The 26,422-nt window shown below is 34.8% G+C and overlaps 2 protein-coding genes across 4 annotated transcripts in view; one reads left to right on the top strand and one right to left on the bottom strand.

Moving 5' to 3' along the window:
• The window catches only part of LOC137397629 (flotillin-2a-like), a 53,756-nt gene extending 44,498 nt beyond the window's left edge, over positions 1–9,258 (top strand). The window contains exons 9-12 of the mRNA XM_068083925.1: positions 1,711–1,794; positions 4,344–4,527; positions 7,891–8,083; positions 9,122–9,258. Coding sequence (XP_067940026.1) covers positions 1,711–1,794; positions 4,344–4,527; positions 7,891–8,055 — 433 coding nt within the window. The 3' untranslated portion in view covers positions 8,056–8,083; positions 9,122–9,258. The remainder of the gene's footprint in view (positions 1–1,710; positions 1,795–4,343; positions 4,528–7,890; positions 8,084–9,121) is intronic.
• Positions 9,259–10,778: 1,520 nt separating this feature from the next.
• The window catches only part of LOC137397627 (alpha-mannosidase 2-like), a 39,622-nt gene continuing 23,978 nt past the window's right edge, over positions 10,779–26,422 (bottom strand). The window contains exons 13-22 of one of the 3 annotated variants that reach the window (XM_068083924.1): positions 23,726–23,870; positions 23,134–23,313; positions 20,088–20,213; positions 18,418–18,576; positions 15,640–15,876; positions 14,777–14,925; positions 12,667–12,827; positions 12,288–12,396; positions 11,459–11,525; positions 10,779–11,231 (exon numbers count right to left, since the gene is read on the bottom strand). In XM_068083924.1, coding sequence (XP_067940025.1) covers positions 11,200–11,231; positions 11,459–11,525; positions 12,288–12,396; positions 12,667–12,827; positions 14,777–14,925; positions 15,640–15,876; positions 18,418–18,576; positions 20,088–20,213; positions 23,134–23,313; positions 23,726–23,870 — 1,365 coding nt within the window. In that variant the 3' untranslated portion in view covers positions 10,779–11,199. Of the gene's footprint in view, positions 11,526–12,287; positions 12,397–12,666; positions 12,828–14,763; positions 14,926–15,639; positions 15,877–18,417; positions 18,577–20,087; positions 20,214–23,133; positions 23,314–23,725; positions 23,871–26,422 lie in introns of all 3 variants that reach the window. The other 2 variants (XM_068083922.1, XM_068083923.1) reach the window with 2 other exon arrangements.

Genomic DNA, 26,422 nt, shown 5'->3' on the forward strand with positions numbered 1-26,422 from the left:
TTATAGTTCGCTCATTAATTATAGATATTACATACATGTACATTATCACATATATAACATATATATGGGTATTGCCATACCCAGTCACTGTTCTACAGTTTCATAGTTCCTGCAATCTATGTAAAAATAATACAATCTAAAAGAAATTGAATTTTTAAAAATTAGATGGCTGATGTATGCTTTTACCAAAACGCATGAAAAAGTTGTAAAAGATGTTGCATATACAATCTTTATCCAAATTCTTTCCTTGCAATCTTCTAACAATCATATTTTAGCAGGTTGGCTATCACATACTTGGGATCTATGACGACCAAAGCTAGAATAGTTAAGCAAATATTATCGGTATGCACAAAGTTGCATTTTCGCCATACTTGATAAGTTGAACAAAAGTTCATGGAAATTGTAGGGAGACATGAGTTATTTGTTGTACCTTTAATAACGTCATTAATGAACTTGTAACCAGTTATCATGGCAAGAGTTGTGAGTGCTCAAGTTATGGCATGCTTGAAATGCAGAGAACCAGCTTGGGTAGTTGTGAAATTTGATAAACATCTCCGCATTATTGACTTAATTCTTTTACAATGCTTACTTGAAAAAGTCGGGCGAGTTAAAAAAGAACCAAAATTGTTTTATATGGAGTAGTAGAATTAAGTTTCTTGATTAAATTTTAAACAAGGTTCTCAAATGTTAAAGTGTCAAGGTATAATAAGCTATATGACTATGACTACAACACAGTCAGATTTCGTCATACCAAGTTAATCGTTCTCAATATCTCTTTTAACCATGTTTCGTTGGAAAAATATTATTATAAAAATGCACTTTCTTTTGCATTTTTGCGTTTATGCTTTCTCAGTCTTTATCTATAACCAGTAGTAAACCCGGCGATGCTTAGGCTTTCTTCCATTTTTAATCAGATAGTTGGTAGGCGTTTAATAGGCTGGTACTCAGGAGCAAGACAGAGCTTTGAAACAAAATATGTTTGGTGGCCTGGCGGAAGGTATGGAGCACATGTGTGTGAAGTTTAGACAGAATCGGTCAAAAACTTATTACGGTCAGATTTGTCGCGTTCGCTTGTTTCAACCTTCTTTTTATATCACTTTTACTTTTTCCTGATGATAACTACTCGATGGCTTCAGATATTTGATAGAGAGTTGATTCAAAGATGTTCGCTAGGACTTTTACATATTCTTTTAGTTCTAACAAAAGCATTACTTTCCTTGTTTCACCACTACCTCTTGCACTAGTCTTGTTGAGTTTATGGTTTTAAATTTAGAAAAGGACGGTATGAAAGCCTGTTTAATATCATTTAAGCGTATTAAAACCAAGTTACAAAGGAGAACTGTATGCGTACTGGGTTTACAATACAGCACATTTTCACTCACTGAACATTTCATGTTGAAATTTTCTACATAAATTTAAACAAATATTTTCTCAAAATTTATGCCATAGATGTTCAAGAATTTATATGTCAAGGTAAGTCGATATTTAACTAAAATTTGAATTTAAATACATGTAATTAAAAATGGTTTCAAGAGGAAATTACTCCCAGTTTATGAATGTTTGTACTGAGTTTGTAGAAGCTGTTTTGTCTCCTCTATTAGCCTGCTTGGTTGTTCTCCATTAACTTTGAGAAACATTCAGTTCTCTCTGATTGATAATGTTTTATAGATTGAAGGAAATATTCTAATTCGGTCATTGGTTATTCTGTAGAAAAGAAAAAGAGTTAGTGGGAACCATACGAAAGCCTGCCGAGGCTGAAGGATATCGTCTTGAGAAATTAGCAGAGGGCAAAAGGTCAGTAACAGCTAATATAATTAAACCCTAACGTTTCATCACCTTTATGCACCAATTGCTCCACGTATAATGTGAAAGTTAAATGAATATTTGCCTTAATAGTAATTTGCCGCATAATAGTAATTTTCCGCATACAACATGCAAAATTGTAAAATTACTATAATTTTGTAAACAAAAGGAAAAGCTAATAGAAATCTTTACTATAATATAAGCCATCTCCGTCCATCTGTCTGTCCTCCGCGATGCTAAGAGTGGGGGTCCTACCACACAAAGCTGTCGTCAGAATAGTCACTTTTAAAATCACTGTCGTCACTTTTAAAATCACTGTCGTCACTTTTAAAATCACTGTCACCTTTTTCAAATTGGTAACCAAAACAACCTCTTTCTTCACATTCGTTATTTTAATACAAATATCTATACTGGTGGCACTGGGTTGCGTTAAAAATCTGAAACTCGCTAGGTTTGAACTTCTGCTAACCAAAAGCATGGCTCAACCAGCGACCTTCACAAACATATTAGTGATGTTTGGGAGCGTTGCTGATTACTCCGCGAAGAGTGACAGCCGTCTTAGGTTTTTAGAGCTATATTTCTTGTACGGAAAATAGACCGAGATTGCCTTTAATAATCACTGTCAGTCACAGACTTGGAAACGGATTTGCTGTCAATGTCGTGGCATTTCATTGCTTTAATTATTTGGCAGTCTATAAATGCTGGGCCAGATGCTTCAAACCAAAACTAGTGAAGTTTCGGTTGACCGTGGTGATTTATGAACAAATAATAAGTTAGTAACGGTACGGCAACACGTAACAAAATTTCCGTTGGTTCTAACCAAAATCACGAAATGATTGAAACACACAGAATTATTCTGCGCTGCTAGAATCGTGCTAACGAGCACGATCTCAGCAGCTTTTGCAATTAGTATAGTCAAAGAGACGTATAATGACACACAATAGTAAAAGTATAAGTGCAAATCAACATAGAACACACGATGCAATTGCTTAAATTGCGTTATTGAATGTATTTATTGTTTGGACACTACAGCCACAATTTGTTTATTTTTTAATTATATTTCCTTTTTAGCAGCAAAAGTTTTGTGGTAGAGAATGTCGACATATCTAGCGCAAACAAGTCAGTTGCATCGTATTTACTATGATAACTTTCTGTAATAATTTTCTTGTGTGTCGCATTATGTTTTCGGACTACGTATATCTTAAAATTTGCTAAAGTCGTGTTTGCTAACTAATAATAGCGCGACTTAGACAGTTACATCGTGTGTTCTATGTTGAAACGCTTCCGTATTTTTATTGTGTGTCACGGTACATGTCTTGGACTATACTAATTGCTAAAGCTGCTAGAATCATGCTCGCTAATAATTTGTTTAATCTGTTAAAAGCGTTTTGTCGACGAACTCGGTGGGCATGCACAGCTCAAATAATTCTGTGAATTTTGACCGATTAATTCTGCGTTTTTCGTGATTTCGGCCAGAACTCCGAACCAACGAAAAATTCGTTACGTGCAGCCGTACCTTTAGTAATCCTATTTACGCAATCCTCGTCACCTACATTGGTAAATGGTCGTCTCGTCTGTCACTTTTTAAATATCCCTGTCGTCGGGTCGTCAGAATCGTCACAAAACATGGGAGGACCCCCAAGAGTGTTGGTAAAAATATTGCACCACACAGGAATTGAAACTATGTTTGTATTCCTAGGCAAGTGCACTACCAGCTGCACCACTAAACCACCTTTTTGCTTGAAGAGTAATTGTGCAGATATTTATTGCACATGACAATCTCTCACAGCGCATGAGACTACCATTGTAGCTCTTGATGAAATGTTAAAAAATTGATATTCAGTGCAAAACTGTAATAAAATAATTTGTTAATTTTAAGTATGTATGTACTTCAAGTCAGACCAACTCCTTCTGCTTACTGCTTCTACTGAATTACCAAGGCTACACTTCAATGTGCCAATTTTTAACACAAATATACATTATCAATTTGAATATTACATTGTTATTCCAGTTTATGTGCAATTAAATTTTTTATGGCGTTTATACAATGTATCTATTTTTGTGTTTTATATAATTATGTGAACAATTTGCTATTATGCGTTTGAGCTGTGGAATGGAGTACATAAATATACTGTATTTGTTTAATGATATTTGCTTTAACATGTGATGATTTTGACTTACAAAAATTTTTTGGTACAAAGCAACTTTGCATGTTGAGGTTTACTGCATTGAACATGATGTATTGAACAGACAACTCCACAGACAGCCAATACCAAATATGGATGGCAGCACCACATTTCTATTTTAATTTCTCTGAAGGAACTACCTTTTTATCTCTGCCTTTCATAGTTTCAAAATAATGTATGGGCTTTAAACCTATCTATAATAGTGACTGGATTTTAGACAGTTTGAAGGTATGTACATAACAGTATTTTGTGCACGTAAATTCAGTATGTTGCATACAGGTTACGCTTTTGTAAGGTTTTCAGTTTTTATGTATAAGAATCTCTGCCATTAACTTCACAACCACATGTCTGTAGGTTTGAGAAGATAGCAGCTGCTTCAGGGGATGCAGAAGGCATAAAACTAGTAGGAGTTGCTGATGCTTCAAAGATAGGGCACGTAGGAAGTGCTGATGCCGAGGCTCTAAGGCTAAAGGCTGAAGCTTACAAACGATATGGTAATGCTGCTATAACAGCCATGATTGTAGAAAAGCTACCCTTGGTGAGTTCTTACATTTCATATAATTTGTTGTTTTAAAGAGGTGTAAGGGAAAGTTCATTTTCAAAGCAAATATATTCCGAGGAAAAAATTTGTTTCTAGATGTTTGTCATAAACAAAAAATAAATTTGTTTCTTAAATATTTTATTTTTCCTAATCCCAACTAGATAAACCATAATAAGACAGTTACAAATTATGTCATCAATAGACAAAATCAAAACAAATTGTGCAATTTTGTGCTCAAAGATTAACACTTTTTCAAAGCACACTAAAGTGAAAAATTATTTTTTCAGAAAAATGTGTTCACCGTCAACGCTACTGATTATTATGTATTTGCTGGTTTACATCAACTTATTAGCAATGGTTATACTATATGTACATGTATATGTCTTACATGGCTTGATTGTTTTGGATGGTATGATTCTAATCGTGCCTGAATCATTTTCAAGTTTTCTGTAGAATTTATGGAGATGGAGACTATAATTTATAGTAATATTTTTTACCAGAAATAATAACCCTGTTATGTAAATAATTGTGTATGTCATCATGGCTGTAATGACACATCCACAACAAATTTAGTACAAACAGACTCATATCAACATTTTTGATGATCAGCTACTGCTATAGGTAACCAAAACTTAAGATGCCTGACCTAAGTGACCAGTTAAGGCTAATTGGCAGCTTAAAATATTATTGCGTCAACAGTAGCAAATACTATTACATATTTTGGCTTCAAAACTATTCATTTTCATTGCCTGCGATTATTCATACCGTAATCATACCAACAGTACTGTGTCAGTAGCACATTCAGTTGTGTGATTGTCTTCACATTAGTTGCTTGCTCATCCAGTTTGAATTGATGTCAGTGCAATTAGGAAATTGTCTCAGCCCGTTTCATAATTGTGTTTTGTGTTGACTCTATGTTGTTGGGACATTATTCATGGAGTGCATGAATTATATTAAATTTATGTACTCCATGAAAATAAATTGTGGGTTTTGTTAGATTTTCAACTTTAACCCTTCACTCTTTCGCTACCGCAAGCCGCGTAGTACGGGCCTGGCAAAATCTTTCTGTATGGTCAATAACCGCTTTGTACAAAATGTTTCCGATTAGAGGGTAGCTAGTTAATTAGCCTATCATGTATGTACATAACGACAGGAAACAATTATCTGCATTCGTTGAGCCAATAGAACATACGTTTACAACCCATCCTTAGCATAATTTTACTTTGCTGATACTTCATTTTGTATCACAATTTCTCCTTAGCAGTTACTAGTCATGTCAGACGCATTACAGCTACAATTAATTAAGATCTATGGATTTTGTGGGATTTTTATTGAACAATAGTATTACTGAGAATGATTATTTTTAGCAGTAATAATAATGTCGTAAGCTGTAATGATATCGTTAACTCACGGTTGTAGGAAATGGCCATAAAAGAAGTATAAGAGTTATTCTGCAATACGTTTGTGGTATCTTAATGGTATCAGCGGAAAATTTTATGCTGATTAATTTGGTATAACTTGGTAAACATTTTCATAGACTGTGCGATTAAAAAGTTATGACAATTCATGGCCTTGTCAAATATTAAGTTTTACCGAAAATGTAATTATGTTCCGGTAAGGAAATAAATTTGGTAGCGAAAGTGTTAATCACTTCTATTTTAACCTCAGCAAGTTTAAACAATTAGTCCCCTTGTAAGATGGTGCAGATTATAGCTACACAAAAGCTGTGTAAACCAAACTTAGTTAGCTGTTATGTAGGTTTATGTTGTTGTTTGTCGTTTTTTGACATCAAAACTTGCAACCAATTGTGTTTAGCATTATTCACTCAACAAGGTTGCGATAGCTTTTTAGTAACATGGTGTTGTGCTAGGTTACTAACCATTATTCAAGCTACATCAGTAGCCTGATTACCAGCTTTCAGTAAGGCAGGTATCATCCGCCCTCACTCCATCACTAACAATTGAAACCATGCATACCATTGCTCAGCAATACAAGTGGTATTCTACTATAGCATAGCAATTGAGACATCTACACAGATCTCTCAGGTGCTAACAAACAAAATCTCCTAGAGCATCCAAAAGAGAAACCCAACATTTGTTTGTACTCATATGATGTAATAAAACTACTCTTGTTGGGTGCTGGAACTTTGTTAGCTTTAATTTTAGGAGTAGTTGTTGCGACAAAATAGCCATTTAAGTAAAAAGTGATTTTTTTGGCAGACGTAATAAAGCTTTTTCGTAGAGCATTGTTTGATCAAGTTTTTTCAATTACGAGCTTGTGTTCGCACCACTTTACAGTTGATGCTCATTCTCCGATTTTTTTATCATCTATCCCGAAAAATTTGATCATTAAAATTTAGAGAAGGAATATCCTGTATCGGCACATGATCTACTTCGTCATTAAATGCTTTAGATGGCTGTTAATGGTTTTTTGTGACTAATATTAGGTATTAGCATTTGCTGTTTGATTTTTTAGAAGCGGTATTTGTCAAGTGTGACACTGGTTTGTTTCCTAGTGAAGATAGTGTGCTTTATCCATCCTATTTCATGGCTACGTTGTAGCATAGGTTTGCGGTGCCCTTGATTTGTATATGCACCACATTTTCTATTCCATAAGGAACACTGTATCATTGTATACATATACTCGTACTTACATGTATAGTATGGTTCATACTTAAAAAAGTTTGTATTTCATTGCATTTCCTATTTCATGGGTAGGAATTGCTGTATATGAGTGAGTTACCCAAAATACTGCTTCCGATTATTTTGAATAACATCATCGAGTAAAATGACCAAGATTTTGTATTTCTACTTTCTTCGCCATTGATGCAAATTTAATGCTTGGGCATTGCTAAATAGAATGGCGATTGAGAGAAGAATGGTTACACTTTAGATAGTTTGAGATTTCTTGTCTCAGAGCCTAAAGGATCTCTAAAGATGCTTGTGTAGCTATATAACTCCGTTGAAAAAATGCATAAAAATTCGAGTACTTAGCATTAACAAGCAAATACCTGAAAAATTGATATTAAAGACAGTTACACTTTTTCCAAGTTACTCTTGAGGGTTCAAAGCTTCAGCATTGTATACACAATAATATGCTTACATTGCTTTATGCATAAGCTACTCCGCTATTCTAACCAGTTATAATGCGTTTGATAATAGATATAAGCTATATACAGTACCTGGTTATACACAATCTGTTAATCCTATTAATCGTGCAGTGAAAACAAACACCTAATATATTCACTGCTCATTTAAATGTCATCAAATCAGTCTACATAATACACTGTACACCTATAAACTCACATTAACAGATATCTAGTCAAGCATTATGTAAGTGTTAACTTTGTATCTACTGTAGATAGCAGCTGAGGTTTCTCAACCCCTTAAAAAGATTGATGAGATTGTGATGATTGGCGAGGATAAGATTTCAATGGAGGTTGCAAAAATCCTCTCCAACCTTCCCCCATCTGTGGAGGCCCTAACCGGGAAGGATATCACTGAGGCGAGTACTGCTTTATGGTAGCAATTACCTCCATGGCTGTGGAACTCAGGTGTGTCCGCCATTGTTCTACATCTATGCTGGTGTGATATTTGTAATAGGCCTGTGCATGTCCAGTTGTTCCGGGTACATTCCAAGTACATGTATACAAATCTTTCATATTTGTGACTTCTGTTTTCAACTATAATACCTTGTAGAACTCCATGTATCCTATATCTGTAGAAACTGCGTACTACCTCTTTTCTTCTATTGCGATGCTTGCGTTTACCGTTATCCATAATGGGTATTTAGAAACATTTTTAAAGGCTTGCTAAACTAAAGTGGCTACAAAAAAGCATCATAGTGTGTATAGTATACACAAAGAACATTTAAATTGCTGCCACATGAACTGGTGAATAACATGTATTCCTAAGCTAAGTGAGGCAAATTAGTATGGTATTTGCTAGTTTTAGACTTCATTATTACCATATTTGTCAAATTCAATTATTGAAAAGTTTGTTGTGAGATCTTTGTTGAATGTTAAAACCATCATATGTTGGAGCAAATAGTCCTGTATGAATATGTTGTAATTAATTCAAATTGTACCTTGGCGCAAAGGTTTACAATAAAGTGTTAGGTAATTTCTCTTAACATTAAAAGAATTGCATTATATAAATTATCAAAAAACTAAATTTTATAAATGAAATCAAATTAGAAAAGCCATAAGCAACAAAAGAGTATTGCTACGGTACCTTAAAAATGTGCAAACTGAAGGGCGAACTCAATGGCATGTACATATAGATACAGTGGTAGAGGTTGTGACAGAGATATGCAGCCTAACTCACCTCAACTTAAATTATGTTTGGCTTTTTTTCAATTTTCAGCAATGCTTTGAAAAACTAGAAGTTGACAATTATTCAGGTGAACAGTCAAATATTTGCTAGAGTTTTAGGTTGAAAATTCCTTATGTTAAAATAATCATAATAAAAGGGTTAATCATTGTAATTTTGTAGTAACAGTCACCGTACAATTCATTTTACACACAACAGGGGGTGAGCAACTTTGGTTTCTCTAGTACTTACGTCTAATACCCTGTGTTCATCCTTTGTAGCTATTGGCAGGATTGACAGGTGAAAGAAAATAACTCTTCTTACATAGATAAATCTAGCAACATTTGTTTTACTGTTTGTCTGTTTAATGTTTATAATGTTAACCTTAAGTGTAAATATTTACATGAAACAATTTCTCTATTTGTAAATATATTAGCCAATATCTACAAATGATGGCACTTGTACTAACAAACCAAGTCCATGTATAGTATATTTCTTCACTCACTCAACGTATGAGCTATTTTCCTCCATGAAGTTGTGCAAATGGTAGTAGTTGGTTAAAAGCGTCCACAGATAGGATTCCTCAAATGGTTCATAGCGGTGTCAAAGAGTAGATCAAACCAATGATATACAGCCCCAAAGGATAGCCGACGGCGCTCATATGGGCGGGGTTTAATGATGAAGCTCTGTTGGGATTAACCCGAACACGGCACCCGAACAAACAAATATGCTGAATAAAGCACCTTGTAAATTTACGAATATTATGAACTATAGTGGTTATTTTACTTATCTGTTGAATTCATTTTGTTGTCAAATAAATATAGTATCCCAATATTGTCAACGTTATGATCAGTCAGTTGCCATTCACAAGCATTCGTGATATTAATAGTCACAATCGTAAAATAGCTCAAATTCGGTTTTGCATTTAGATTTTGAGTATGAAAACTACACTGCACAGCTTTGCCCGCTGTCCCATCTTATTGGCAAGGTAAAACAATGTGAAACCGATGAAAGACTTTGTCATTTTATATTAGGGGTGGCAAAATATTAATCAAAAACTAGAAAAAAAATGCCGTTGCTCGGGTAATTATATTCAACTTTAGGCATATACTACGACCTTTACTAATTTTAAAATTACTAAAAGTAGGTAATTTGAAATGTTTTATTTTGAATAGATACATTATTTTGGTTAGGTATTACCCCTACATTGCAGAAATTCAATGTTTGCTATTGTGACCCGCTGGGTCTACTGGCTGAATAAGCTAATGAAACGATAACGATTCGTGTTTTCTAAAACCTAACAAGGCATTGCGACCGCCCCGCGAGAGTTGTTTGCTTTGAAACCCAGGCTAGCACAATCCTAATAGAGCTCCATCATTAAACCCCGCCCATATGATAGCCGTCGGCTATCCTTTTGGGCTGTATATCATTGATCAAACATAAGATCAAAAGTATTAGAATTTGCTATTTACTGAACAATTTATAGAAACCAAGCTAATCTACAGATACTTCTCTGCTGCGAACAAATGATACATTACCAAATGGCAAAATAGATTATACGTGTGAACGGCTTCTTCATAAATTGAGCTAGTTCTTACATAACCCAAGCACCTACAAAGTGTCTACATAAACACGCAACTGAATTTTTGGTTTCTTGTTTATGCATCAGTAATAAAATTAACAAATTTAATGTTTTATACAATATATGGTTGATACAATGCATGCTTGATTGACAAAGCGTGTTTATTTGTATATGAGCTGATGTTTTAACATTCATAAATATTTCAGAACATGTCTTATCAATAGCACGCGACCTTTCAGCTATGGATTCACAGAAATTTAAAAACCTTCATAACAGCTGAACTTTACACTGCACAACTCTATTCTACTTATCCTGAATCCTCAGTGAAAACTCAAATGGTTTTTGTATTTCTCATTGTTTATTATATCTTAATGTATGAACAGTAATACAAATGACTGAGACAGACATACAGAGAGAGTGATTAGTAAACAATAAGACAGCGCATTTTGCCTAGGATAGACATAGCATTGTTAAAAAAGGCTTGAAAATCCGTAGTAAACAAAGTATTCATTGTCTCGTTTGAGTTTCACTGATATTTGGCCGAAACGATAAATTAAAATGAGAAGCCAGGTTTAAGTGCATAAAAAAGAATAGGTTAAAATGGTGGTTTGAGTGCGTAAAAAGAATAGGTTAGAATGGTGGTTTGAGTGCATAAAAAAGAATAGGTTAGAATGGTGGTTTAAGTGCATAAAAAAGAATAGGTTAGAATGGTTAAAATGAAATGTGGTACATTATCATACACAGCACCAAAGATTCAGCTAAAGCTGCTATTACATCTCAGGCATATTTTCCATCAACCATGAAAGTGCCTGGAATATACATAGTGATACATAAATGCAAAATATTTAAACTGGCAATAATCCTTATGTTTCAGTTTATCATCGCACTGTAAGAGTGAAGAAGCTAAAAATAAGACATTAAAATACTAATATAAAATTAGTTTGTGATTTGATGCATATTATTCAAGTTCTGAATATCTTATATGTTTGTATTGAATTAGGTTTGTCCACTGTGATTTCATCTAATGTAATCTCACCGTAGGAATGAAGCAGTGATAAGGAGGTCTTTTCAATTCTGTATCCCTTGGGAAGTTGCAGCCCAACCTGCAAATATTGTAACCTCGAAAGCTAATTCTAAGGATTTTAGCGTAGAGCATATCTGTTAAGCATAAATCAGCTTTTATGAAACGAGTGATGCTTGTTCATGTGAATGTTGCCTGGCTAACATCAAATTGAGTGAAAAGTCATTTGAATTAATTCAACAATGGCTAACAACAAATTAAATCATCTGAAGTCATTGATCTCTTTATCGCTGATATTAGCGTGAAATATGAGGTAGGTGATACAAATGTTGTCTGACAAGAATGTGCTTTAAAATATTGGAGAAAAGTCGGCATTAAGACCATACTTCATATATTTTTTAGACTCTCGCATGCTTAATTTGAATGTCAGTTGCGTTGAAACTTTTATAGTAAAATGTAGCAAGTTACAAAACAGATTTTTGTATTCGTCTGCCCTTCCTCAGGAAATATATTTATAATAACAAAACACGATGTAAATTTTGTATTATTGAATTACAACAATTAAAAACACATTTTTCTATCATAATATCCTGTTTTTAGGTAGGCTTTTCATAGTATGAGAACGGATTAATTTGTATTTAGTTATTTGAAATGTTTAAATGAGTGGTTTCTTACCAAACCATGAATATTCACTCAACACTACAACACTTGCAAAAACTTGCTAAGATCATGATACCTCAAGTGCTTCTAGGTTTGGTCGCCATGGTCTTTGTTAGATTTGGGAAATGTACGCCGAATACTTTGTATGCGACATTCAGCAACATGGTAGATGAGTGTTACTTACCTTTTCATCAGTCCTACAAATGTGAGACTCGAGGCTACTAGCTCCTTCAATTGTAGCAAACCTTTGCAGGATTAGCGCAGTGCTATGATTATTTGTAGCATTTGCCTTCCTACAAAAAAATCAATATTATATCTTGAATTTGTACATGGTGTGCCAGGTAATGTCTGGCGTTGTTTCATAATTTAGAATTTTCGTTGAAAATCAAAGTTTTACAGAGACACAACAACTAGCAAACTGCAAGACATTCATTTATTTCCTGTGACTTATGTAATGAATCTTGTTCACCACACTGAGCCCATCCGTTGACAAATGAGCAAATGTGGCTAAAGCATTGATGAAAAAGATCGCCCTTTAAAATGTGAGAGATAAGTTCACCTACCCAAACGGTAGTGTATCAAGACTTCTCAAGTTGATCAAGTGATACTGACAGGGCAGTGAGAGTGAGACCGAAGTCGTAGAAAAGTCGCCTGCATAAGCTTGCACCGGGTATGTACTCTTCAAGGAATAATGGAGGGCGAGTGTTGTTAGAGCTACTATCTCCTGTTGGCAATCATTGACAGTGTGAAGCTGAGATGAAAAGCAAGTGTAATATTGTATCTATTGTTACTTTTTGCACTGAATTGAGTCTAAAATTTCTAGCAGAGTAGACTGAGGATGGTTATATCTTGTGTTAAAATTATATGTTAGATATTTTTGTACAAATACAGCAATGAGTTGGTATTTCTATTAGACCTTTGGCAATAGTAGACATACTATGCTATTGGAATTTGTGATGATACTTCGCTTTAGAATGCCAGGTTAAACAACTGAACTCAACTGGTCATGTTTAGCCCATGGTGACCTATCATGACACTGTGGTGATGTGTTAAAGGTCAATGTCATCTGCTACATCTAAAGCTTATCTACAGTCGACCTTCTACTTATGATTACCTCAACATCCAAAGGTTTTCAATACATGATGTTAAATTTACTAAATATTTAATTCTAGCATCATTTTTATTTGTACAATATAAAATTATATTAAAATTATTCTGCAATAATTTTTATTTTTATAAATTTTATTCTATAATATTTAATTCTGAATTAATTTCTAACATATGGTGTTCGCGGTTTCTTAATCATGGCAGTTTCATAAGCATAATTAAAAATGTAATGTAAAAATTTTATCAATAGTGAAAACTATGTGAAGTAAGTTAGTTTTGAGTTTACCGGGTACCTGGATCACCAAACCTTTTCCTAGACTCAGGTATATCTGTAGTAGGCAGCTAGCATATGAGTGGGTGGTCATCTGGTTGGTGTAATCAGTTGTAATGTGCATTTATTTTTTAGGTCAAATTAACATACCATTACAAAAGAAAAATAATTGTTAACAATACATGTCAAGCAGCAAAACTTTGACTTGTAATCATCTTTGAATACGAATTTGAGCAAATACTATCTCTACATAGGAAATAATTTCCAACATACAATGTCCGCAAAGTTGGATTTAGTTTTTTCTATTTGAAGAGGAAATGGGACTTTGCGTTCTTTGAACAGATTGACAATTTACATGTATTCTACTGTTCATAACGTAAAAAAAATTATTATATATTCATATATATATTACTTTAACGGCAATAATTTCATCTCAAATATAAATACAACGTAAACGTTTTCGGAATGGATTATTTACATTGTAGGAGCCTCTCCTGTTATCTTACGTCAAACCACAATTTTTTCATACTGTACTATAATGCACCTACTTGTGGATTTTGTGCAGCTTGCAAATAGGGTTAATCTACATTGTAGATACCCTAAAAAGTTCAAATTGGAACTTACGAAGTAGATAGCTCTACACCATACCCAAAAACTTATCAAAATTGTGCCTGCTGCCAGCTATCAGACAATATTCATGGTTCCTTATCATTTATGTAGTTGCTAAAAATTTTTAATTCTCAAACTTTGACATGAGCAGGGAAAATATGAGTAGCAATAAAACACTAATTTCCCCAATGCTATCACACAACACAGCAAAAGATATCCAATATTTTCATACATCATCGTAACCACCCACCATATGTCATGAAGGGAGTGAGTGAGAACCAATGATTTACTAATTGTTAGAGGAAAAGTGAAGGGCAACCAAAGTGAATTGATTGGTCATCTTTACCAGAATTTGTCTTAATTATACAGTAAACCCTCGCTACTTCGGGGTTCACCTTTTTGCAGTTTTAAAATGCAGGGACTGAAGTTGCAATATAAACTGAAAGTCAATCGACATAACTTAAATGTACTTTTGTTCTGTTGTTAAAATTTGGCGTACGTATACTTTAGAAAATTAGCTTCTATTTCGTGGATTTTCACTTAACCCGGGGCATGCCCAGTCCCTACTAACCACGATAAGTGAGGAATTACTGTATGAAAGATGTAGGAGCCACTGTTCTCATAGAGCTCAGTAATAATTCAAAGTGAGCTGTAGCAGTTAGGAGACAGAAACATGGTGAACGTACCGGAGCATCTATTGCTTCAACAAGCAATCTAAACTGCAAAGTGACGGGCTGCTTGTCCAGAAGTATATCATTGACTCCTCCATGGTCATGCGTTTCGTGCATCCTGTCCAGCATCACCTCTAACTCCCCCTTGTGGACACTCGTTACCCCTAGCAAACAGTAGTTACAGATAGATTTGCGTATACAGCAAGTCCTATTTGCTGTATTGTCTTAAAAACCGAGTGTGGTGACATGAAATAGATTGATTTGGATGCCAAGACTTAAATATCCAAACAAATAGACAAAATATACCCTAGGATACTTTTATTTCGCTAGTACATGTATTTAGTTTCGTGAGTAGCACAAAGAGTAAAATTTCGCTGCAAATTAATTTCGCCACTCTGATGAGTGCGAAAATATAGTGATGTGAAAATAAATGCAGTGGAACAAACAGATTAGATTCCTCAGGTCCAGTTCGCTAGTAAGAAAATTTTTTCAATTTGGGACTAGTTTGTATTTGTAAACCGCAGGTAGAAATTTGTGGGCAAGATCCATAATTCAATTTGATCGCTTGCTGCCATTTGTTTCTTGGACTATCAATAACGTTTAGGTCCCTCTATTATTTTGTGTCCCTTTATTATTTTGGTCCCTCTTTTATTGTGGATATCAATGAACATAGCTATTTAATTTCGCGTTTATGCTTGTTCGTTATGATAGTTTAGTTCCGCTCATTCAATTTTCGCGAAAACGCGCGATTCTTCGCGAAAACGCGAAAGTTAGATGACGTGAGTACATAAGTGTCTTAGGGTATGAGCTTAGAGCCTTTAAATAAATCCTTGCTATAACCTAGGTAAGCGGAGTGTGGAGTTGTGCTGGTCACCTACCTAGAGGTTGCATAGTCAGTAGAGTTATCCTCTGGTTCTCATCGTTAATAAACGCTGAACTAGTCATAGGATAATAATTGCTAGCCAATGAATGCTCAGGGTAGTGATTACGTCTTTCCATCATAGTAAAGGAATTGCTGTCTGTATAAAATAATTCCCCATTTTCAATGGTTGACCCGATTCTCATAAATAGGTCACCAGTCATCGTGAGCATTGCTCGCTGAGTGATGGAGACACCTGAGAAGCATGCAACCAAATCATTAACTATTTAGAAAAGACAAACTCATATCAAAATTATATGAAGGTCCAACATTTTACAGTCCAATCTCTATTGATTTACTGTGGAATCTGCATCGTATATTAAACCATGGTATGTTAAAGCAAATATTCCTGTAAGAATAAGCTACAATTTGTTTCAGAGCTCGGAAAACCAAAACAACTTTTAAATATTGCACCTAATTACACAAATACATTACATAAAACTGCAAAAACTACATTATCCTACATCTAAAAGCTAGAGAAATAAAGTGAAAACCAATGTAAATGTTGTTTTACTGTACATACATGGGAACAGAGGTAGATTGATAACACGTAGGTTCAGAGGTATTGATAAAGATACACAGCTGAACTTACCCTAACTTAACCTAGGTTAAGTTAAAACTAGATTAGTTTAAATTAGTTTGAGTTTGTCTCATTTTTCCCATTTTGTTTTTAATTTTTGCCAGCCCCTTTTACTTACAAAACTACAAACGACAAAACTACAAATTATATGTATGCTTTATACTATTCTGGATTAATAGTTAAATGTCTTTTTAGGTTATAAGGTTATTAGAGTTAAACATCTATCACATCGTATGCTCGAAAATTTGTGTGTTGCAGTGATTGTGATTAGAGGTACAACTGTGACCAAAAAGGACAAATTAACTAGGTCAGACGTTTTTGCCAATGCAAACACTAAGAGCGAAGAAAATTGTTTACTCAAATCTTACCTCGCAGGTCGGAAAACTGGCATGTCATATGACAAGTCAACATTTGACAGTACAGTGTATTCCTATACATATGTTTTGTAACCAACAATTCATGAGCTCGAGATCCTTCAACAACAATATTAGGGAAACGAAGTTACAGCTTTCACCAGCCCAGCTTTCATTAATCACTCTTAGTAATGCAGCCTGTTGCAGCTACAGAATATCTCTAAGCTACGTGTGGCTACACATTCTGGTAGTGTGGATAGCCAGGCTTTCACCCAGTGAGCAAATGCGAACGACTGACCATTTTGACTTATAGAATTCTCTGAACTGCCTTATGCATCAAATCATTTACTATCGAGTTAAACTAACTAACGAGTACTAATGACTTGTTTGTATACATGATTGCTACAAAACTTAACCCTAAAGCTGATGTTTTAAAAATCAAAGTAAAGAAAAAATTAAAAAGAATCTCTTGCATTTAAAGAAATAAAATATAAACTTTTTGTTACTAGTATGGTGTGATGAGACATATTTTAGTCGTGATTATCATACATAATTTAATTCTTGGACATACACAGCACAGACTAGAGGTTGTTATAAATAATAAAACGGTTTATAGTAACACCTTTACTTACAAAATGGCTTCTGGAATGAGTTAAATTCACAAGTAGATGAACTTCGTAAGTAGAAACCGATTTTGCCATATAAATGCTTTAATTCCCATTTCAAGCCCCCACAAAACTCGGACAACATTTTTATGAATTGTAATTATATATAGATGGTTACAACCTGTACCAAATACATGTTAGAATCACATTAATATATAATAAATAGAAAAAGTACACATAGAAAGAAAATAGAAATAACAAATAAAAACTGAACCGTACGTTTGTTTGTTCACCTTTGGCATTGTCCGTCTAGATGAGGCTAGGGAGGTGGAAGGACAATAGTAAACAAAGGTGGATGTTGTATTGTAGTCTTTGTTTTGCTCAGAATAAACATTTTTTAAGAATGTAGGTAAAAAGATTTATTTGCATCGGCACAAACTTAAAAACTACATCACCATGCAAAAAACGCAGAACTTCAACTGCGACAAACAAGATTTGTCCTACTCTGAATGTGATATGTGATAACTCCAAAATATACACCAAATGAAAAAACTTGATAGCTGACTTGTGCTAAAGATGAAACTGAGTTGTATGTAGTACTAACAAAGTGCAAACGAGCCAAGGTACAAGAGGCTTTTCGTATCTAGAAACATCATCTACAAGTCGGAGCAAAATTTCTAGCAACTTTTGTAACATGAAAATTCTGTATCTAGAGGATTTTGTAAGTACAAGTACGGGTTCCACTGTGTAACTACCTAATTATACTTTTATGATAATCACAATGATTCCAACAGAATGCGCCCAGACTTGGCAAAAGAGGATCAAGTGTGACAGCAAGAACTGATTCAAAACTTGCACGACTTACTTTTAGCAACTTGCGTGACCTACTTTTAGCAACTTGCGTGACCTACTTTTAGCAACTTGCACGACCTACTTTTAGCAACTTGCACGACCTACTTTTAGCAACTTGCACGACCTACTTTTAGCAACTTGCGTGACCTACTTTTAGCAACTTGCACGACCTACTTTTAGCAACTTGCACGACCTACTTTTAGCAACTTGCACGACCTACTTTTAGCAAGTACAGCCTATGGTTTTTCTACAACTTTTAAAATCAGTTTTGAAGTAACTGTTGGAAACTATAGCTTTCAAAATTATTCAACAAATCCTTTGGCCTATATATAGACCATAATACGTACCATGTTCAATACTGTTTATTCTGAGACACTGGGTGACATAAGGAAGGCCGGTCACTACTATGGTCTCCAAGTCTCCAGATATTATCAGTGGAGGTGGGGTACTTTCCGCTTTATAAACCAGAGGAATACCTTCATCGGGTGTCGTGAATATATAAAGACCTATAAAACGTAAGGGAAACCATAGCAACGGTATAAACATCATAAATCCTGTTACAGGAAATAACTGAACAAAGTCAACGCATTACTAACAGTTTGGACTTGTGAGATGTTCAGCTCTAAATCATTACCATGTAGTATCGCATATGCAAACTGAGTCAGTAGTGTACGGAAGCTCGGGTGAGTTTACATGACTGCTGTATGCTTGAGGATTTTTATAGAGTTATCACAATTTTCAATAAAAATGAAATTATTACCATAATAAAATAGGTGTTGAAAATGTGTTTATGCTTAGCCGGACACAGCAAACATTTAATAACGAAAACTACACCTCATCTGAAAAAAAACAGCGATAGATGGTCTTTAATACTCATGTTGTAGCTAATACTGACTACACTATCCCTGGCTATAGAACAAGTACAAGTAGGGTAAAGTGAAAGGAAATTCAGGGCAGAGAAATTCAACATTAGCAGGCTACTCATCAGGCTAGAGTACCTGTTATGGCTGCCAGATGTCAGGATCGTTTTATATCTATAAATAGCCTAGCCAACATAGTTGACCATCATTCAACCCATATACTTCTACTATTAATAGTACTAATGTATTTTCATGAAAGCGCCACTAAAAATTGCTGCTCACCTGGTATATCAATAACATCTTTTAAAATCAATGCTGGCAGATAAGCTAACCACCAATACCAAACTAAAAGAATATTTGTCTAAAAAAACAGCAATCTATTCGTTTTCTCTCAGCTAAGATTTTTAAATTTGTTCCTAAAGAATTCATTTTAGATATCCACTGTGAATTTTTGATTGGCTGTTTAACAAATATTCAGTGGGTAATGACAAGCACTACATAACGCGCCCTTTTTTACAGAAAATACTGGCGTGCAGAACCAGCTCTACATCAAGCATTGAATTTAAACCAATTACAAACGTAGCCCTAGTTCACACAAGAATGAATCTGCAACGAAATGAAACAGCTGCTCTAGGTACTCGCACTTCACCGAAATCTTTGTGGCAGTTTGTTCCGGCTTACCTATTCAGCCAATGACATATTCGGTCGGCAAATGCTAATACAAATACTTCTTCAAAAACCAGAATCAGGTTGATCAAAAAAAGAAGTTCAAAAGCTATAACTGCCAATCATATCGATCCTATCACCTAACGGTTTGATGAAACAACAACGCTTGATCGCCATGAAACCTTAACGGATCCATTTTTTAGATCCAAACAGATTTTGTTCTGCCGATATATTAAGTTAGAACTCCTTTAACAAGTTAAACAGAAAAAGGACATTTTGGAGTATGTTTTTAAGGCAATAAAAATTGATAAATGCTGTAATACTTGGTTTTTACTATTTAGTGATAATAAAGTGCTGTAGTTCTTAGAAATTTACAACAGTTGTAGGTGCCTGTAGTACCATCGACCATAAGTTCACTTCCTATCACACCTAAGTGCATTGTTTCAAGTTGTATTCTTATCATGTATTCATTTCTAGAAACAAGAGCTTACCATTCTCTATGTCATCATCAGCATCCCCTTCGTTATAAATACCAAACTGCTGACTAGTAGCTGTGAATTTTTTTCTCCCAGCCGTGTTCACACCCAAAAGTGTTCCGTTAACAGCAGATATAGTGACTGCAAATAGCAAATATACGGTATGCTACGGTAGCCTAACAACAAATGTTCATCTCGTAATAACAATAATCTATACGTAAATCTCAGTGTTTGTCTTGTTTGTTGGTCTTTTGTTTTCCGTCATCCCTGTGTCCAGTTCAAGATTAAAATCTAGCAACGATAAATCCAGATGATTTGATCTCGCAGAGAATTTGATCTCGACACCACCAGCTCTGCAGACCAGCGATTTAATCCACTACACTACGGTGTCTAACTGACTGTAGCAATGAATGACTGTGATGAAATTCATTACATCAGTTAAAATACTCAGGCTTACAGCGCTTGGGGTTATTAACTAGTACAGTTGATCATTACACAAAACGTAACGAATATTAAGCTGGCTCCATATGTAAGGCTATTGTTTTAGTAAATATTTAGATTACTAGCTTACCAGGTAAGTTACTAAAATTAATTCGGTAATTATTGTATTACTTGTGCAGCGCCGGGAATTCGGCTAATCTATATATATATATAAATCTTAGTCTTTGTCAGTTTGTTGGTCTGTCGCTCGTGTGTCCAGTTATAGCATCAAGTTTTGGGAATGAAAAGAACTGCTTTGCGTGCACTGGATTTCAACTCCGAACCTCCAGTTCTACAGGCAGGCCTGCTGTACATTAGACTACACGCCAAACTGACATAGCTGTGGAATAATTGTGCACATATTTACGCACCTGCCAATCTTTAATGCCGATTTGTAAAAATACCTAGGCTTCACGCTTGAACTAATTTACTAGAGGAAAGATTTTACTAGAAGACAAATACATGCTCAGACTTCTCCAAAATTCTATAAATATATGTACGTATAAGTAGAAATAGCATAAACCCAATGAACTTATAGCACACACAGCAATAAACCAATGCCTTCTTTTAAAAGCTAGATGGTAAATAAACGTTGATTTTCTTTGTAAAAAAAAAAAACATTTTTATTGCATGGATAATAAAAAACATTTTTTATTGTATGGATAATAAAAAAACATTTTTTACTATCCGTGCGATGTCGGTCATTCAGCTAGTGCTTCTCTATTCATAGCTGCTTACAGTTTAGCAAGCATTCTTCTTGTTTATTTAACATGGGAATAAAGGATGGTTTCACACTATATTGCCACATGTCAGTGTTACTACCACTAGAAATTCCACTGTCATACAGCCCACGACCAAAGTGATATTGGAAAAAAGAAAGGGTACTGATGGTTGAGAAATGCAATATTAGCAGTCAAATGGCACTGCCGTGCAATAGGATAACTGCAATGGTAGTTGTAATGTACTGGGTGTGGGTGTTATTATATACAACAAACAGCAATAATGAAAGGAAAAGATTATATGTTTATATCTCTCCCCCTGCAATAGGAGAAATACAATATTGGCCAATATTAGAAGTAAAATGCACTGATATTATTAGAATAACCAATATTATTAATATAGTAACTCAGCGTGCATATGTATGTACACTGTATATGTGTGTGTATATGTATGTATATATGTATATATATATGTATGTATGTATATGTATATGTGTGTGTGTGTATATATATATGTATATGTATATACTCAGCTCAATCAACGATCTTATTATCCTCTTATAGAAATCATATTATTGTAGCCACTATCAATTTTATTCTCAATTATCATATTATACCACATTATATTAGCTTTAATTTTTAATTATGAGGTCAACAGAACATTATTTTCTCATGAAAACCTCAATAAATAATATTCACAAACAAACAAACAGTAATAATAGAAAACCAATGAACAATTTTGTTTACATTTAAAACCGTCATAGCTAACAATATCAAAAAAAATATCACAAACTTAGTAATAGTAATACAGTAATAATAGAAAACCAATGCACAATTTTGTTTACATTTCAAAACGTCATAGCTAACAATATCAAGAGGAATATCCAAACTTATAATTAAATATCGTAATCTCATAAGAATCGTTAGAAAAAAATATCATCGTCATTTCCTTTACTGAAAGGAAACGATTTCAGTACTCCTACGATAATTACAGAAACCTTCGACAATGCTATAGACTGGTGAAATGTGCACGGTTTTTTTCGTCAAATGCGCACGACTTAATCGTTCTATTCCCTGTCGCTCAGCGTTTCAATTTCAGGTCTTAACTTTGAAAAAAGTGAGGCTTAGCAAGTTCTAATAACGATTTTCGTCCAAATAAATCTGTCTATTTGTGTATAAACCGATCAGATGGGTAAGTTTTAAGAGAATTTCGATAATTTACCAAGACTTGGTAACATATTTAAATAGGCCTATTTGTGTTTTGTATTGTTATTATACTTTAACTAATCTGCAAAACGATTGTTAAATTTGTTGATGAAATTTTTATACAAGGATTCGTCTCATTGTTGATGAATAATTTTCGTAAGTTGTGTGCACATGCATTTATCATAAAAACTCCCAAACTTCGCATCCGCTCGTTTGGTCATGGGACAATACTTCGGTGATTGTCTGTGATAACAATGTTCACACTATCAAAAACCTACTCGCGTTTACATCAGCGAATAGCCCGAGGCATAGCGCTATCGTTATACAATGCACTCGCGAAAACGACAAAATATTAATCCAGCAGCAGCTGCCATAGAAGAAAACATAGATCAAGCTATCTATGACAGCAAATCACCATCACTGAAATGTTGCGCATTGCACAGGCTGTCATGGATACTTGGCGAACAATTGGGAAAGTTTGACAGCCATAATCTTTACCGATATATCCTTGTTGCCTCAACAATGCTAATGGTTTATGACGCACGTAGTTGACGAATAATCGGTGAGAGGACAACCCCAACATACAGTGATACAGTGTGAACCAGCCTTTAGAAAATCTCATTGTGAATGTCTTGTAACAATACCAGTTAACCTACTCTCATTCATTGATGTCTTCAGCTGCACCTCCTCTTCATGAAAATCATTTATTTTTAGAGAAAACTTTCCGAAGCCTCTTTTTAAGTCACCCAGTGAAGACTTTGAAGTCACATAGGTCGTAACACTGGAGAGCTTGCACGACCCTTGACCCTGAGCTGATAGCTTGTAAGATCTTCGAGCTGTAGAAGTGCAAAACTTATGGTGGCATGAAGTTTGTATAATTGCCTGACACTAGCAGCCATATATTTTGTATACATATTCATGTTAAGATAAAATATGGTCCCCTTGAGTTATTTAGTGTTTGGTAGTATAGCTTGCAGAAATAATTTTTACTATTATTCAAGGTATAAACAGGTACATAAAAGAGACATATTTCCCGTGGCAAATACCTTGATGACTATGTCAGCAAATCTTACCATGTTACATAGTATTGGTCAAGCTATCGTTTTGTATTACCTTGGTCAGATAGCGACATACAGCAGACGCCTTGACAACCTAAATAATGCGTGGTAGGGGCATCTTTTTGCAGTTTCTTCATGGAAAACTGTCTCTAACAGCAGCTCATTAAAGCTGTACTTGTTCAGCTCTTACCCATTGAAGGAAGAGAAATGGCAAATACCAGTTCAACGTAGTCATTCACGAGCCCATAGCGAGGATTGAGAATGGGATTTATCTGACAAGGTAGTTGTTTTCCAGATGAGTCAGTTAGAAAGAGCTCAGTTCTACCAGCAGCAACCTACAAAAAGCTATAGTATTTCACAGCGATCGCTAACATGCAGGCAGCTATAGAATCCACGATATGATAAATATGTTTCCCCTGCCAGAATCTATAGTATTTAGTAACAAATACGAATTGGTCTTTAGATGAACTGGTACCAGAATCTCTAGCATTTAGTAGCAAAATACGACTAGTTCTATAGATAAACTGGTACCAGAATCTCTCATTACACCACAGCAGAATAAGCTGAAGACATCAAGAGAGTCAAGTACAGGGCCAGAAAAGTCACTTAGTGTTTCAATTCTCAGATTGAACTCATGAAATTTAACTTCTATATAAACTAACTGATTTCATCCATAGCATAAGTTTGGTTAGAAAACTGTTGAGCAGTTATAGACAAGACTAGCTTTCTACACTCATTATCTTTCCATAGACCCGTAGCTTGCACCTTGAGTGCAAAGGTGCCACAGGTTTGAATCCATCAGAAACCATTTGACTTCCAACTACCCTCCTCATGAAGGTATCAAGTGAGAATGGAGCTAGGGCTCATTGTTTACCTCAGCCATAAAACAATGCACCTGATTACTGCGAATATCCTAGCTTGAAGCTGGTAGTTATCTGGCTACTGTATTACGTACTCGACTAGGCGAATGCCCGGCGTTGCACGAGTAATAAAAAAAATTTGCATAGAAAATTTATTTTCAAATGGCCAAGTTTCTTTACCCAATGAACTTGAGTAACTTAAGCTAGTAATAAGAGCCGTGTCCTTCTCTCTGAATTTAGTGTAAGGGGAAAAAAGATTGCATCATGATCTCTCATGCGATGATGATCTTCAAGCGTCCTAGCTGAGGATCACACGCGCGTAGAAAACGTCAATAACACGCGTCGCGTCATGTGTGATATTTTAACCAATCAGCATTAAAGATTGATAGGTGCATAAATATGTCCACAATTATTCCATGGTAAAGCCAGTTGAACCTGTAGTCTAATGGATAATATGCCTGTCTGTAGAACTGGAGGTTCAAAGTTCAAACCAAACGCAAAGCGGACATTTCGTTCCTATAACTTGATCGCTATAACTGAACATGCAAACGACAAACAAATACTGCGATTTATATATATAGGGAAGTGTTTGAGCATGAATCTATTACACTTGTACTTGCACACTTACTTGATCACAGTACTTTATAAGTTTCATTCTAGAACTCTTATAAATTCTACCACTCCAAGTATATAGATTTTTTCATGTTTAAAAATTTTTAACAGACCCGAACAATTCCTCTCGCGTAAATAACCAAGCATCAGAAAACTACCAATATAGCCAAAAAATGGAATAGAGTGGAAAAATTCATCACTATAAATTATAAATATTTACGAGTGTCTGTATTTATTGTTGGCTTACAATCTTCATTTTAAATAGGAGCAAAGGTCGGTTAATACTATTATTACCTCCGTGTATGTCAGTATTAATGCCACAATACTTCGGTGATCGTCTGTGATAACAACTTTCACACTTTCACAAACCTATCCGTGTTTACATCGGCGAATAGTCCGGGGCATAGCCGTCTCATTATATAATGCGCTAGCGCAAACAATGACATGCTAGTCCAACAGCAACTGTCATGAAAGAAAATGTAGATCAAGCAATCCACGACAGCCATCACCAAAATTGTGAGCATTGCACAGTCTGTCATAGATGCTCGGCAAACAATCAGCAAAGTTTTACAGCTGCAAATCTTTCTAAACATATCGGCGTTGCCTCAACAATGCAAATGGTTTACAATTTGATTCATCTAAAGACCTATTTATATTCAGCTACTAAATACTAGAGATTCTGGTGCCAGGACAATCCTCGTGCAAGTTCACATTCAATTTATCGATGGTATATGTCTTAACAGATTTTTAGAGTGCTAAGATACATGTATGTGGTTCAGGAAAATATTTATCAGCCAAGTTGCGAATGGCCCAATGTTTCAGCACACTCAGCATACTGCTAAAACTTGCGTTATTGTAAAGGTACCTAAAACTTCTCCATGTTTTTAACCTGCTAACTGTCGTATTCTCATAGATACCAGTATGCGTTAGTACACTGAACTGAGTGTACAGTAAAATGGTAATAGATATACCACTTACATATATTTAGAGGTCTTGATAGCAAACCGGCTTTAATAGCCTCTAAGAAATGCTGTAGCTACATAAAATCAAGCTGAAAATTCAACTCAAAGTATTTATATTAATAATATAATTAATTAATAATCAATGCCTTTTTATATTAATGATAATAATAGTCTACTAACGCTAACAAGATATTTCTGGCTGACTATTTCTATATGACTCTTGACCAGCGCATGTCGAGTAGCCAATGATTTGGGCAATTACAGTAGCGAGTTCATTAATACATTCTATGATAGACCAAAACATTTTTAATGATGTAACATTTGTAAGGTGTGCAATGTTTGGCAACTTAAAAAAAAGATCATATGTAAAAGCTAACTTGAGAACAAAACCACATCTGAAACGGGCTGATAGATTCTTGCAGACTACGCACTCAGAGGCCCACCTAATCATCC

This window comes from Watersipora subatra, chromosome 5 (assembly GCF_963576615.1).
Source record: "Watersipora subatra chromosome 5, tzWatSuba1.1, whole genome shotgun sequence".
NCBI lineage: Eukaryota > Metazoa > Bryozoa > Gymnolaemata > Cheilostomatida > Watersiporidae > Watersipora > Watersipora subatra.